This window comes from Camelus bactrianus, chromosome 16 (assembly GCF_048773025.1).
Source record: "Camelus bactrianus isolate YW-2024 breed Bactrian camel chromosome 16, ASM4877302v1, whole genome shotgun sequence".
NCBI classification, from domain to species: Eukaryota; Metazoa; Chordata; class Mammalia; order Artiodactyla; family Camelidae; genus Camelus; species Camelus bactrianus.
This window is the reverse complement of record NC_133554.1, coordinates 41,651,913-41,667,155: the sequence shown is the minus strand read 5'-3', so window position 1 is coordinate 41,667,155 and position 15,243 is coordinate 41,651,913. Positions and strand designations below refer to the sequence as shown.

The 15,243-nt window shown below is 48.7% G+C and overlaps 1 protein-coding gene across 6 annotated transcripts in view; it reads right to left on the bottom strand.

The window, feature by feature from the left end:
• The window catches only part of SGSM2 (small G protein signaling modulator 2), a 35,494-nt gene extending 20,440 nt beyond the window's left edge, over positions 1 to 15,054 (bottom strand). Inside the window, exons 1-3 of one of the 6 annotated variants that reach the window (XM_074343234.1) lie at positions 14,513 to 15,054; positions 13,951 to 14,017; positions 10,192 to 10,267 (exon numbers count right to left, since the gene is read on the bottom strand). In XM_074343234.1, coding sequence (XP_074199335.1) covers positions 10,192 to 10,267; positions 13,951 to 14,007 — 133 coding nt within the window. In that variant the 5' untranslated portion in view covers positions 14,008 to 14,017; positions 14,513 to 15,054. Of the gene's footprint in view, positions 1 to 10,191; positions 10,268 to 13,950; positions 14,446 to 14,512 lie in introns of those variants that run through there. The other 5 variants (XM_074343235.1, XM_045518980.2, XM_045518981.2 and 2 more) reach the window with 5 other exon arrangements.
• Between the last annotated feature and the right edge of the window lie 189 nt (positions 15,055 to 15,243).

Here is a 15,243-nt window from a genome sequence, read left to right as displayed (position 1 = left end):
TGGGCAGGAGTGGGACTAATTTTAACTCTAGCACCTTGCTGTGGACATCTCACCTCCCCGACAAGGTCTGGCACCATCTTCCCAAGGAAAAGCTGGGAACTACAGGCCCAGACTAGCCCTGAGGCTCTCCCTCACCAGCCTCTGACTGCCCCCAAAGTCTACTGAGATATGGGGCTTGACAAATGCTAAATGGGCTGGAGACCACAAGTGCTAGTGAAATCTTACAGGGCCTCCCACAAACTCCTTACACACTGATTTAACCACTCTAAGGAGTCTAATTTAGAATAGAAGAGACTTCGGTAGATAGAGATGGAAGTTACTGAATGTTCCCAGACTTCACTGGAGGGTGGGCCGACTGGTAAGACCCCTGTGGTGGCAACAGGGCACTATCTATCAACACTGCAAGTAACCTCTGACCTAGTAGCCCCTCTTCTGAGGGCCTTGCCTACAGACATAACTGCAAGCTTCCTCAGTTACAACAGCAAAAGGCTGGGTGATGAATCTATCCGTCGGTAGGGGACAGGTTAGGTAAATACGGTACATTCACACAACATAACAACATTACACCACTCTGGAAAAAGAATGAAGATGATTTCTAGGCACTAATAACAGAAAGCTCTCCAAAAGCAAGATTCAGAGCAGTGTAACTGCATGATGCCTTTTGATTACAAAAAGGGTGGGGTAAACAAAGAATACAATTTTTTAAAATTAGGGTTAAAAGCTCTGGAAGGATGCATAGGAAGTAAAAGTGGCAGTGGTTACTGGTGTGGGAATTGGTAAGCAGAGGGGAAGTGGGTGAACAGGGGCAGGGAAAGGAGTGAGACTTTTCACTGGGTACCTTTTGTGTTTTGATTTTTGAACCATGTAAATATATTACCAATTCAAAACAATAATTATAATAATTAAGTAGGTGACCATCCAACCCAGATATTAAATTCCATCATGAGAGAATGTCAGAGATTCTCTCCAAACTGGAGGTGAACTGAAACTCACAGAAACCAGACAGGCTGAGTCTGTCCATGGGCACCCACTCTTTCACCAGCTCCCTCACCAAATAGGGTCTGCAGATCAGTTTGGCTCCCCACATCCACAGGAGCATCTGGGCTCTGCTTAGGGTGGCCACGGGTGACATGAGTTGGGCAGAGAAACAATTCAGAGGGCTGGGACAAACTTAGGCAACTCAGGAGCCCACAAGAATGGACTAAAGCCATGGCCACCCAGGAAACACAGCAGTGGTTGAGAAGGGTCCTCAATCGGCCCCGGCTCTCACAGGCATAACCATGTTTAAATTATGCTCAGCAGCCAAAAGACCTGGACCAGTCTGGCCTGGTAATAGAGGGACCCACTGAATGGACTTCAGAGAAGCAGGTACGTTGGTTGAGGCAGAGGGACACAGCATCCAGAGTTAGCACAGCCTGACATGAAGGCTGGGCCTGAGGCTTCGAGCCAGGAGGGGCTGATGATGCAAGGAGCAAGTATGCCAAGCGTCCCCTGCTCCCCACCTCTGCCAGCTGCCAACTGTGCAGCGGGGGAGTTCAGATTCCAAGCAAGGAAAGCACTGGGTGGAGCAGTTAGCCACAGGTGACTGGTTTTGGTCCTGGAGTTTTAGGAGACACTACTCAGAGCAGAATTTTTTAAAGCCTTGGATGGTGGGACGAAGATTTCCAGGAGAGGAGCAGCCTCCCTGGAGATAAAGGAATGGGAAGGATGAGTGGCCTCTTTCTAAGCTGGAGGAAGTGTGTTTCACCTGTAGCAGATGAAGTGGGAGGAGCAAAGAGGTGAGGCCAGGCATCATCCACCTGTCTCCTCCCCACTTCCCTGGCCGGCTATTTCCACCTAGAGATTTATAACAGCTGTCTCCATATGGAATGAGCATTTCTACATTTTCCTTCAACCTGCATTGGTGATATTGGCTGTTTGCCTCAGCTTTGCAGGGCATTCAACCTTGTTCAAAGCCCTAAGACAAGACAGCAACTCTCTCATCCAGACTTTCACTGGGAGGAGAAAGCACTGCCCTGATATTCCAGAACCAAGCAGAGGAGGGAAATGAAATTCATCCCACCCACACCCATCTTCTTTGCCCCGCTGGGGATGCAGAGCAGTGCTCACACTGGCTTCCCAAGGAACCAGGCCAGTACCAGCCTTGCCCAGCTCGACAAGGGACTCACTGTCTCCCAGGGTATCTTGGGACACCATGAGTCCACTGTTTGGTAACCTGAGCTATGTCTCCATGAGGGCCAACTCCTCTTCCCTTCTCCATACTTCCAGGCTCCACTCCTTAGTAGGCCTCACAGGTGGACCTACCCTTGGGCAACACAGGCTTTGGAGCATGACAAATGTGGGTTCAAACCCTGGTTCCTTTCCTTACTAGCTATTTGACTCCATGCAAACCACTAAGTCTCTCTGAGCTTCAGCTGCAGGGAGGGAGAAGAACAGGTCCCACCTCGATGGGTGTTGAGTGGCTGAAAGCAACAGCGTGTACAGAGGTGCACAAGACTCCTTGTTGGGCCCAGAACACAGAAGGCGGTCAGTGAGCATTAGTGCCTTTCCTCCCTGCGTTCCTGCCCAGCCTCTGCCCTTCCTCCTGTACCTACAGATGGTCTGGCTGCACTCCTCTCTAAGGCCAAGCCTTCCACCTGGACATTTTCACCTCTCAAAGACATCGCTCTAGCAAACACCCCTTCTCTTTCCTGTATCTTTAATTTTTCCCCATTACTTTCCATCTGTATATAAAGACTCTGTAATTTCAACTAAAAAAAAAAAAAAAAAAAAAGCATCACCACTACCTCCCTTGGTCCTACATCCCCGTTTAGGTATTAAACCATTTAGCTGCTCCCCTTCATGTAAAATTTCTCAGGAAAGTTGTGTACACCCAATAGGCACATGAAAACATGCTCAATGTTGCTAATTATCAGAAAAATGCAAATCAACACTACAATGAGGTATCACCTCCTACCAATCAGAATGGCCATCATTCAAAAGTCCACAAATGACAAATGCTGGAGAGGATGTGGAGAAAAGGGAACACTGTAAATGGTAATGTAATTTGGTACAGCCACTATGGAAAACAGTATGGAGATTCCTTAAAAAACTAAAAAATAAAGTTACCATATGATCTAACAATCCCCTTTTGGGCATATATCTGGAGAAAACTCCAATTCGAAAAGATACATACACACCAATGTTCACAGCAGCACTATTTAGAATGGACAAGACATGGAAGCAACTTAAATGTCCAAAAACAGATGACTGGATAAAGAAGTTGTGGTATATACATATGTACACAATGGAATACTACTCAGCCATAAAAAAGAATGAAATAATGCCATTTGCAGCAACATGGATGGACTTAGAGATTATCATACTAAGTGAAGCAAGTCAGACAGAGAAAGACAAATATATGATACCATTTATATTTAGAATCTAAAAAAATGATAATGTATTTACATAACAGAAACAAACTCACAGACATAGAAAACAAATTTATGGCTACCAAAGGGGAAAGCAGAGGGAGAGAGGGATAAGCTAGGAGTTTGGAATTAGCAGATACACACTACTGTATATAAATTAGATAAAAAAACAAGGTCCTACTCTATAGTACAGAGAACTATATTCAATACTTTGTAATAATCTACAATGAAAAAGAATATGTGTATATATATGACTCAGTCACTATGCTGTACACCAGAAACTAACACAACATTGTAAATCAACTATACTTCAATTTAAAAAAAAAGTTGTGTATACACCACGCAGAGAGATGTTGTGATAACTGCTGTGACAGGTCATCTGGGGGTGCCTCTCTGAGGAAGGGCTAGGCCTTGATCTCGACGGAAAGACTCCTGGTGCTCTTCCTTGGGGCTGTCTCTATAGGGGGCCCCCTTGGCAGCCCGAGAGGCAGGACAAAGAGTGGAGGGTGGACATGTGCTGTGGTCACTGGAGCTCTCTCCACTTCCCATCAGAAAGGTGCAGCTGTGGCTGTGTCAAGGTCAAGGATTTCCGATGGGCAGTGACTAACGGGGAGAAGGATCACATAAAGCTTTTCTGTTGGGACAGGGGAGCTGCAAATGTTCTTGTTTTTCTTACAAAACCAGCCTTCATAGCCCTCTGCAGCGGTTACAGTAACACTGAGGGCTCAGGCCTTCCCTGTAGAAGTTCCCTCATGGTGGGGGCCTGATGTTCTGGGTTTCTACTCCTCTTTTTGGAACTTAACCATGACCGGCCACCACATGACTGACTATCCCACTGTTTGGCAGCTGCTCAGATGATGGCTGGTTTGGTGAGGGCCAGTGAAGGCAAGATAGGGTTGGGTCTGCATCCTTCTCCTCTGTGTTCACTCTCTAGAACTACCCAGGTCACCCACCCTGACCCTGTCTTGGGTTTAAAAGACCAAGGATGGGAAGGGGAGGGAGCAGCCTCAAGAGCAGCAGGTCCGTCCTGACTCCAGTTGGGGGTCAAGGATCAGGGAGGACCCTTCAGAAACATCTGCTCCCCGTCTCTGCTCCCTCTGCTTCCCCTGGGCTCGGGTTCTAGGCTAGGAAGCTTCTACCACTAATGGAAGTCTGTACACTGACTTGGGGACAGAGGCTGGACCGACTCAGGGGTGGGACTGTCTCTACGTGTTGGATGAACACAACTTCATTAGCCTATAAGACAAATTAAGTTATGAAAATTCAATGACTAGCATTTGAAGCTGGTCTACTCCCATAAAGTATTCTATATTCATCTGACTTCAGAGACCCTATACACTAAAGGACACCCTCCCTCCGGTATCCATCACCCAATTCAACCCCAGAGGGTGGGGCAGATTTGCATATTTATTTCTCTGTTCTGCAGGCTTACACGTCCAGAATCCTGTTTAAGGGTGCCTTAAATACATACTTTTGAAATAAAAATATTTCCTACAAAAAAAGTTGTGTATACTTGCCATCTCTATCTCTGCCCATCCTCTCCACCTCCCTTTCCTTCTTTAAAAAAAAAAACTTCATTATGGAAAATTCCAAACACATACAACAGTAAAGAGGACAATATAACAACCTCCCATGTATCTATCACCCAACTTAAGCAATGGTCAAGGCATGACCAAACTTATTTTAGTTATATCACCTCCAACCACTTTTCCTTCCTACTTTAGATTATTCTGAAGCAAATTTTAGACACTACGTGTTTTTGTCCATAAATATTTCAGCATGTGTCTCTAAAAGATGACTCTAAAAAAACACATACCTAATACCTTCACTGCACCTGCAAAATTAGAATTTCTTAGTATTTTCAAATTCCCTGATTGGGTTCTCAGAGTTCAAATTTCTCTGATTATCCAGTTCAGATGCGCCAAACACCCAGAAATATGGATTCCCAGATGGAATTCTGGAGAAGGTTTTAGGAGGCTTTATGGGGAAGGTTGTAAGATCACTTTCAAGAACAAAGTAAATTTTGCATACCTGGCTCCGTGTGTGTGCTTTACCTGCATCACTCTCTTAATCCTCACATCAACCTTGTGGGCTAGGTTCAGAATTGCTGAATAAGTGGCCATGGTCACATACCTGGTGACGTGGTTAGTATGCGAACCCAGGTCTGTCGAACTCTAAAGCCTCAGCTGCAGAGCATCACCACGTGCCCTTTGCCGCGCCCTAAGACAGGGCGAGGGGAGCCGGTCCCCCAGAGACACTTCCTTCCTACTCAGTCATTTCCGGATGGAAGGCTGAAGCCAAGATATCCTGAGAATGAGCTGTTCATTCAGGGCAGGCAGGAAGAAGAGAGAAGGAATCCCTTTCACTTAAAAGAGACAGACTAAAAACTGCCTGGAGTCTGAATCTCAGAATGTGCTGAAATACCTCCAGCTGCAACATCCCAGGTGGGATGCATCCTCTCCTTGCACCTGCTTCTCTCCTAGCTCATTAGCATCTCCCTGCCGTTCCCAGGAGGAGCTGACAGTGGCCGACCTTCCTGGCTAATGAAGGCTGCTTAGCAACAGGGAGAGGGTTAATAAAGCCCTGGTGTTGTTCCCAGTGCCACAGACTCCACCCCCCACCCCCCATCTCCCATTACAGCTCATCCTTAGCCTGAAGCAACCCTCAGGTGGACCAATTTGCCTGGAAGAGAGGGAACCTGAGGACTGAGGGGCAGGGCTGGCCCGGCCTGGCCCCAATGCCTGTGGCCAGGAAAGGAGACATTTATGAATCTCAGAATCTGCTCTGCCAGGCCAGGAACTTCTCTGTGGGCCTCGTAAACCCCTTCTACCCACCAGAGGTTAAAATAACTTCAGCACCCAATCTGAATGCAGCAAAATAGACACTGCAGAGGCAGACACTCCCAGACCTGAGCCATGAGCCAGGGGGTGGGGGTCGGGGGAGGTCCAGAGAACTGAGGCTGCCCCAGTGCTCCTGGGTTGAGGCCTAAATTACCCCAAGACCCTTGACGGGAAGAGAGTAACGGTGCTCTCTGTGAGCACGTGTATTACTGTTACAAATGCAAGTTCAAAGGCAAAACTCAGGACAATCTGCTGTTTAACCCTGACCTTGAGGTACCCACAAGCAAAAGTTAAAAGCACTTTGCTGCCTGGGGGAAGGCGTGGCAGGAGATATCAGCTTACACCTGGGGGTTCAAGAAGCCACAGGGAAATAGGAAGCATTCATTTCACTCAGCAGTAGTCTTTACATTCAAAGTTTCAAAAACCAGATTATGGAGCAAAATGCAAACTTCACAGGGCTTTTTAAGATAAAGAAAAGATATCAAAGAACCTTCTCCCACAGTGGGATTTGGGCTATTCTCCAGCAGGAGGTGCAGTCACACAGGTTCTGATCCTCTGAGAGCACACAGGTTACCCCTCCCTGCCGTCCACGTCTGCCTGCGAAGCTTCCTCACAAAGTTTCCACCTGCAGAGGCCTGACCAGCTTCTAGACAGACAGGTTTAGGAAGGACCATAGCAAACACAGAACAAATGCACACACATTTCTTACAGTCCCGGGAGTATCGCTCCTCCCTCTGGGTAACCATGGTCTGGGCTTGCCCAGGGCCACCTTCCTGGGTTTGCCCAGGGCCAGGTCTTGACCCAGGGATTCTTCAGTTCCATTTCTAAGGCTCTCCTGGAAGGTGCTGTTTCGGATACAAATATCAGTATTCTAAGGAGGCTCAGGGAAGCTCATCTTGCTCAGGCCCTGTGCTCTTCATTCACCCTCTATCCCTCCTCTGCCAAGAACAGAGGGGTCAGGACAGAGCAGAGAGGCCCAGGACCCCAGCGCTCCCCAAAGCTCTAGGGAGAGGGGTCACTCACTCACCAGTTAACACAGGCTCCACAGCCTTCACTCCGCCCCCTTCGTCTCTGCACTCCCATTTATCCTAGAACAAAGCTGAATTCTGGATGTGGGTAGGATGACCTCAAGCCCGAGGATAAGACTAAACACGCACTTCTGAACATCTTCCCAGGGGGTGAAAGAGACTAGCATACCAGAATCTCAAAAAAACCAGAAGAGTGGAGTTTTCCATCAATACATATCTATTCTCTCTGCCTCCCCCAGGAATCCCTGATTATGATTAGGAAAAACATTGATAATCAGTGCTTTAAATGACCCTTATTCTGAGCCTGAATTGGGATCCACCTCACTAATGAACAACATCTTTAACAAAGTATAAGGATTCCTTTTCCCATGGGTCTCAGGTGCCCCAGCTCTACTTAGCTTTATACTTTTGGCAGCCCTTCCTGCTAACGTTCCCTTCAGTGACTGTGCACTGAGCCCAAAGCAGAGGCAGCAAACTGGCAGAGGCTTGCAGATGCCTTTTGTTTAGCCCACACAATTTTTTTAAAATGGGAACTAGTTATCAGCATTTAAAAATTGGGACATTTGGGGAGGGTATAGCTCAAGTGGTAGAGCGCATGCTTAGCATGGAGAAGGTCCTGGGTTCAATCCCTAGTATCCTCTCCAAAAATAAACTTAATTACCTCCCCCTCCACCAAAATAAAATAATTAAACAATACAATAATAAATAAAATATTTTTAACTGGGACATTTCATATAAAAACTCAGAATTCTGACTTCTCTTAAAATAAAACAAAGGCCGTGGCGAGCCAGGCCAACATTCCTGTAGGAGCCGTCGTGGCTGCCCTCTTCAAACACCCCAGTCCCTACCACTGCCTGCTGTCCCCACATCTGGTCAGTCTCTTGAGTGGATCTTTCTTGTCCGACCCTATGGGCATTTAAGTTTGCACTCTGACCCAGGCACCTCCTGAGATCCAGGAGAACAGGGCTCCTGTTGCTCCTGTGCTGACCTTAAAATCCTGGAAACTTGGGTCTATTTCATAGACCCTTGTTCTATGTCAGTGACTGAAACTGGATGAAAGAAGAATCATTCCTTTTGCAGGTGATATCCCTGCCTGCTGGAAAAAGCCCTGGGCTTCCAGGCAAGAGGCAAAAGTGAAAGCCCCACTGCTTCCCGGGGGCTCCTGGATTGATCAGAGGCGAGCTGACAGTTTCTTCTCACCCTAATGGGCCTGACAGTGGGCCACCCACAGCTTTTTTCCCTGCCTTTCTTCCCCCATTCCCCCAAGGCCGCCCACATGCGGCGCCCATACACAAGCTGTTGGTGCTATTTTGTTCTGTTTTCTGTTTGCTGTGTGTGCTCTGGACGAAGCCTAGCACCAAGCCATGCCTAACTGGGGCCACCAGCAGAGTCCCTCTGGTGACAATGACAGACACACAGTACAAGTGGAAAAAAGCAGGGTTCCAATACTCTTCAAAGTCACTTACTGCAAGACTGACGTGCTTTTCCCCAGCATGGGTTCTGCCCAAGAAAAGGCGAGATCAGATTGCTTCTGCAAACCTGGGAGTTGTTATATCATCTCAAAGAACCAGGGACACTTACCCAAAAGAGAGACAGTAGGACCCTGAATCCTGCAAACCTAGTTTCAGCCTTAACATCCATAGGAGAAGGAAAGACAGACATTTTTCTGAGCTCTTACAGTGCTAGGAATGATCACATGCATCATCTCAATCCCCACAAAAATTCCTTGAGGTGGGAATCACCACCGTTTTCAGAGGAGCAAAGTAAGGGTAACAGTGTGTTACTCAGGCGCTGCTCACAGGCTGCCTCTCCCAGTCTCCCTCCCACGTCTCTGCTTTATTTTTCCTGGTAGCTATTACCATACCTGTTACTGCAGGGTATATTTCTGTGTGCATTTGTTTTCTGTCTGTCTGCCCACAGAATGTAAGCCCCTGTGGCAGAGACTCACTCCGTCTTGTCACTGCTGTCTCCCTACCCGGAGAACAGTGCCTGGCACCTGCTGGACCTTCAGTGTTGGCTGCTGGACTGATGGGAAGGGCAGCTCTATTGGCCTCCCCACACTACTGTCAAAACTGTCCCTTTCCTTCTCTCCTCCTTTCATTCCTTTCCCTCAGAAATGCACAGCCTCCCATCCACAACTCCAAACACCAATCTCAGAGGCCAAGGAAAATACAAAGATGGCAAATGGAAGGTCAAATTCCTAGAAATCCAAGAAAATTCAGTGGTGTGTGTATACAGGCTTGCTCCTACAAAGGCAAAATGTTCATGTTGAGGAGGAAGCAACAGTTTATTAAGGACTTTCTAAGGCAAGAAGGCTTTGGCTCCCCCTCCTACCCTATACTCATGCTATTTTGCATTCAGTTAAGTGCTTGGAGATTGAGATGCTAGAGCAACAGAGGGGGATTAATTAGAAGTAGAGACGGTGTAGAAAGCATCCAAAAGCACAAAACTTTCCCCAAAGTTAAGGTAAGGATAAAGCAGAGCAGTGCATCTCAAACCCAGCTACTTAGGACACTGGCCCTCAAAGGTGGTCTCTAGACCAGCAGCATCCGCAGCATCTGTGAACTTGTTAGAAATGCAAATTCTAAGGCCCACCCCAGACGTACTAGAATCAGAAACTCCAGGACATAGGAATCTAGTTTAAGGAGCCCTTTGGGTGACTGTGATGCACGTTAAACCCTGAGCACAACTGTCCTGAGCACTACAGGCCACCAGACATAGATTCCTGGGCCCTGGAGACGCTGATTCAGTAGGTCTGGGATGACGCCCAAGGAGATTTCAAAAGCTCCTGAGTTGATTCTGACTTGCAGCCAGATTTGAGAACTACTGAACCCGAGGACTCACCTCTCCCTGGACCCCTGCACATTGGCCTCAGTTTTCAAACCCATCTCCCATTACCCCCCAGTCACTCACCACACAGAGCAAGGATGTGGCTGCTATCTTCATGCACGAACTTCCTGGTGACAGCCTCCTCCATGATTTGCTTCACCTGTGGATAAATGGGCAGCATTGTTATTAAGTGATTGATAGACTGATCGATGGACTGAAGACCCATGAGCAGGTAAACAGCTTGGCTCTGCCCTCCTGGTCTGGGTTCAGACACCCGCAGAGTAGAGGATAGGGATGGGAGAGGTGAAGAAGCAAAGTTTCTTCAGTACAGACAGCTCCAAGTATCTTGGAAAGGCAACCCGGCAAATTCAATGCAGACATTCTACCCCAGGAGGAAGTGCCCTGCTGCAGAGAACAGGGATCAGCGGCTGCTTGCTCATCTACTTAGCTGCAGAAGGGCTTGTGGGCAGACACATCATCCTTTAGGGACAAATTGCCAGTACAGGCTGCAGATAAACAACCTGACCCTCCTTCTCTCCCTTCTTCAAGGGTAGGGATAGGTCCATCCAGGCCCTCAGGGACACTCCCCACATGTTCACAAGCCCAGCCTTTTTTCTGTCTAGGTAAAACCCTGATGTTTGGGTTCCTACTTGGGCCTAAAAGCTTCCAAATACCTTGTAAGGTAAGCAGTCACAATTGTCTTTAGAAAGCACTTTAAAAAACTTTTAAATTGAAGCACAACAAACATATAGAAAAGGGTATATATAATTAATTACATTGCTCGAAGAATTTTCACAAATTGAACTTATCTATGAAACCGGCATCCAGATCAAGAAACAGAACATGTGACCAGCACCCCCAGACTCTGCCATGTTTCCTTCTAGTTACCTCTCCCCTCAAAGGCACCCACTATCCTGATTTCTAACACCATAGAGCATTTTTGTCTTTTGTACTTTTTATAGATGGAATTCCTCAGTGTGTAGTTTTTGTGACTGGGTTTCTTTTGCTCCCTAGTGTGACTGTAAGGGTTGTTCATGTTGTGCATGGAAGTACACTGTTCGTTCCCCATTGTGTGAACACCCCACAATTGACTGGCATTTGGATAGTTTCCAACTTGGAGCTATTATGGATAGTGCTGCTATGAACATTCTAGACATGTCTTTGGGTAAACATGGGTGCTCATTTCTTTGGATTTATATTTTTAGGCAAGGAATTTTTTTTTTTTTTATTTTGTTGGGGAGGTAATTAGGTTCAGTTGTTTTTAGAGGAGGTACTGGGGATTGAACCCAGGACCTTGTGCATGCTAAGCATGTGCTCTACCACTTGAGCTATGCCCTCCCCGGGCAAGGAATTTCTGATGAACACATTCTGCATTATTAGTACAACTCCGAAGCAGTTGTACCAATTTACACTCCCATCAGCAATACACGGAGTTCCAGTTGCTCCCACCACATAAGACAACCGCTTTTGATGCCCTGAGGGAACCTGCCAGGAGACAGATACTAATACTGAAGATTAGAGGAATGGATTATCTCAGCCCAGTATAAAATCTCACAGATAAAGTAAGCTCTGGGCAGAGCTAGTCTTTGCCATTCTTTGGACAGTGTCCTAGGTCCAGTGTCCTGATGCTGCCCTTGCTCCCAAGGCCCTCACCTCAGACTGTGAGTTTAGAAGGTAAGAGAGTTTCTAAAGCCTAGAGAGGAGGGAGGAAGGACCTGGAGTCTCCTCCCTGCTGGAAAGTGCTCATGGTTAGCAGTTAGGTAAAGGAGGGGGGATCAGATCGATCCTGCACTCTAAACTGTTAAAAGCTTCCTCGATTACTTCCCAAGGGGTATCTGCATTAAACAGAGCATAACATCACAGCTCAAAGACCTGCAGGCATCTGAAGCAGACCGCTGGGACAGATTTTTGGATTAGGAGGAACTACAGATGCCCCCAGAATTATACCCCAGGTCCTCTGTGAAAGGCCAGGCTTGTCTACAATTACCTCCACTATCTCTACCTGTAGGAGAAGGAAGGGTATTTCTCTTGTAATCAAGCACTGAAGGGGAAAGGGAACTCAGAGTTCACAGCAGGTCAATTTTTCATCAGTAATAAACATAGCTGTGGCAGATTCTGGACGTTTCTGACATTTGTTTAGGAATCATTCTTGGAGTAATACAGACATCCTTCTAAATACTGTCTTCACCACAATCTTTCCAGTCATCCCTGACTAACCCCAAATTTGGAGCACACCAACAATCCTAGCACATAGTGTGGGTATGGCCACATTTTTGTTCTTGTTTATACTGTTCATATAAGTCTCTGTCAGTAGACTGCTTCTCTGAGGATAATCACTGAGATTTGAGATTTCTCTTTTCCTTAGGGAGACTAGAGTTTGGGGCTCAAATGCTAATTTGGCATACTCCTTGCCTAAAAAAACTTTCTTGGCCACTCCACAAGAAAGGCACAATGGAGCTTCTCAGACACAGCTGGAAAGGTGATGGCATCAACTACTTCTTTGCCAACAAGAAGTAAGGAAACAAATGTTAGGGCACAGTAGCCAGGTCATAATTAATGCAAGAGAACCATCTAGAGCTTTCCAGGATTTTATAAGAAACCAGAGTCTTCTCCAGTCCTGAAACTCTAGGAAAAGGTACAGAAACCAATATGGTAAACTTTTATATATGAGATAAAGATCATTATCCCTATTTTAGAGATGAATAAACTGAGACCCAGAGAGGTTAAGTAACTTATTCAAGGTCACACAGAGCTAGGTCCAGACTATTCCAAAGTTTATGCATTCCCATCACACTCTGCAGGTTCCAAGATCAGTAGATTTATTTACCAAATAGTCATTGAGTGCCTACTGTGTGCCAGGCATGGATAGAATCCTGGACAAAACAGATGGGTTTCCAAAAAAAAAAAAAAAATAGGAGGGGGCATAGCTCAGTGGTAGAGTGTTTAGCATGCACGAGGTCCTGGGTTCAATCCCCAATACCTCCATTAAATGAATGAATAAATAAAAAACCCTAATTACCTCCCCCTCAAAAAACAGATGGGTTTCCTGCCCTCATTGAGTTTACACAACTGGCAGACAGGTAGGTGGGAGGAGTTCAGGGCTCCAGAGGCCTAATCCATTCTAATCCACTCTGTGGGTTTGAGCTCTCCAGCTCTCACATGGGGGTGAGTCATTCATATGGGCATCCTCCTTCCGACGAAATTGAAATGGGCTTTAGGACAGGGTCAAAGTAAAGGACATTAGTACAGAGGACTTTTTCTCTTTCTGACATGGGCGGTGGGGAGTGCTCCTCAAAAGAGGAAAAAAATCTTAGTCTTATAACCATTCTCAAAAATCCCATGGCCTCTGAGTAGAGAGCTGGGCGTGGAGTGAGAAGCAGTGAGGTGTGCGGTGAGTCCTCCAGCAGCTGCGACTCAGTTCCCAGAAAGATAATCGAGTGGGGTGTAGGGCAAACCGGAGCTACGCCCCAAGTCACAGGTTTAGCGCTGTAGGATGCCCGCGCAGGGCCCCGCCCCCTCCCCAGGCGGAGCGGGCAATGAATGGGTAGCCTCGGTTCTCCAGAAATCGCTGCCATCCCTCCCCCGACCTCGGTCTCCCAGCACTGCTGCCGTCACAGGGCGGGGAGCTGCGGAATCGCGGCGCAAACCAACCCCAGAGAGCCGGCCTAGCCCCTGGGGCCGAGGGGAGCTGCCCCCTGATCCGGGAGTGGGACGGGAGCCGCAGCGAGTCCAGGACCCCGCCCCCGCCCGACCCAGGCCGGGGCGGGCCAGCGCATATCTTTTTGTACCCTGGGCCGCGCAGGCAGGGACGCGAACCCCAGGGGATCTATGCCCCGACTTTACCTCCTTTTTCACGTTCCACAGCAGTTTCTCTTTGACTGCGTCCTCAGCGCTGCCCATCGTGCGGCGGCTGGAGGGGAGGAGGTGACCAGAGACCCCTTCAGCCCCCCACGCGCCTTGGCCGCCTCCGCGCCTGTAGGCTCAGCGCTCCACGCGCCAGGCTGAGCACCCGCCTGCCGCGCTCCCTACCCGCCGCCGCCGCCGCCACAGCCACTGCCGGGTTCTGGGCTCCGCAGCCATCTTCTGAGCCCCGCACAGACGTCAGGAGGCTGGCCCGGCCCCTTCCCACAGCTGGGGGCGGGGGGGTGCGCTCAGCCACTGGGAGGGTCGGGAGGGGGGAGGCTGCGCGCGCCTCGGGTGGCCCCGGCGCGTGCCACGAAGGCCGCTGCCATGGCAACGCACCAGCTGCCGCCCCGAGGGCGCGAACCCGCATTGTGAGCGCCAGCCGCTGAAGCAGCACAGCGCCCGGGGGGGAGGCGGGGCGCACTTAGGACCCCGCTGTTTAGGAGAGAGTCGCTCGCGCCGGAGCTGCTCGCATCCAGCTGGACGCCCCCCTGCTTCCTACCCGCTTATTTTCCCGACGTGAAGGGCCGGGGTACCCCGCGCCTCGAGTCTGACCACGGGGAAGCCGGTGTTAGTCTCGTGGCTGCGAAAAGGCTGCGGAACACCATCGTTTCTCCAAACCTCCCTGCCAGCAGGGCGTCTTCAGTTGCAAAGCTTGTGGGAAGAGGGGTGGGAACGCAGCCGCCGCAGCCCGCAGAGGCTCGACTTGTCCTGAGGGCACGGGAGTCATGGTCAGCCGTCCCTCCCCCGAGGGGTTACCACGTCCCGTCTGGCCCTTCTTGCAGCTATGTGGAGGGGTGGGGTGGGGGCCCAGGTTGGGGTAACGGGGACCAGCTGGAACTTGTAAGGAGTCCGTGGAGGTGAGACAAGCGCACGACTTGCCTTGTAGACTTAAGCGGCCCCACCAAAGAATTGTGGGAGAAACCGTTGCTGAAAGTGACAAAGAACACCTGCTGCTGCAAACTGAGGAGCCTAAAGCTAGGTGAGAGGAGGCGCTTAGCCCTCTATCGCAGAGCTGGAGAATCTTCCTAGAGATGCAACTTGATAGCGCAAAAAATGAAAACACAAGGGACCAAAACAGCCCTCCGAGACTGAGAGCCCAAACCTCGAGTCTACATCCGGCGTTTTAAACCCCCTAACCGCAGACCGCCGCGTGGGAGAAGTTAACGCAGAGATTTTCTTTGGATACACGGGAGCCGAGCTCTCAGAGACTAGCGGGAAAGACCATCGCGA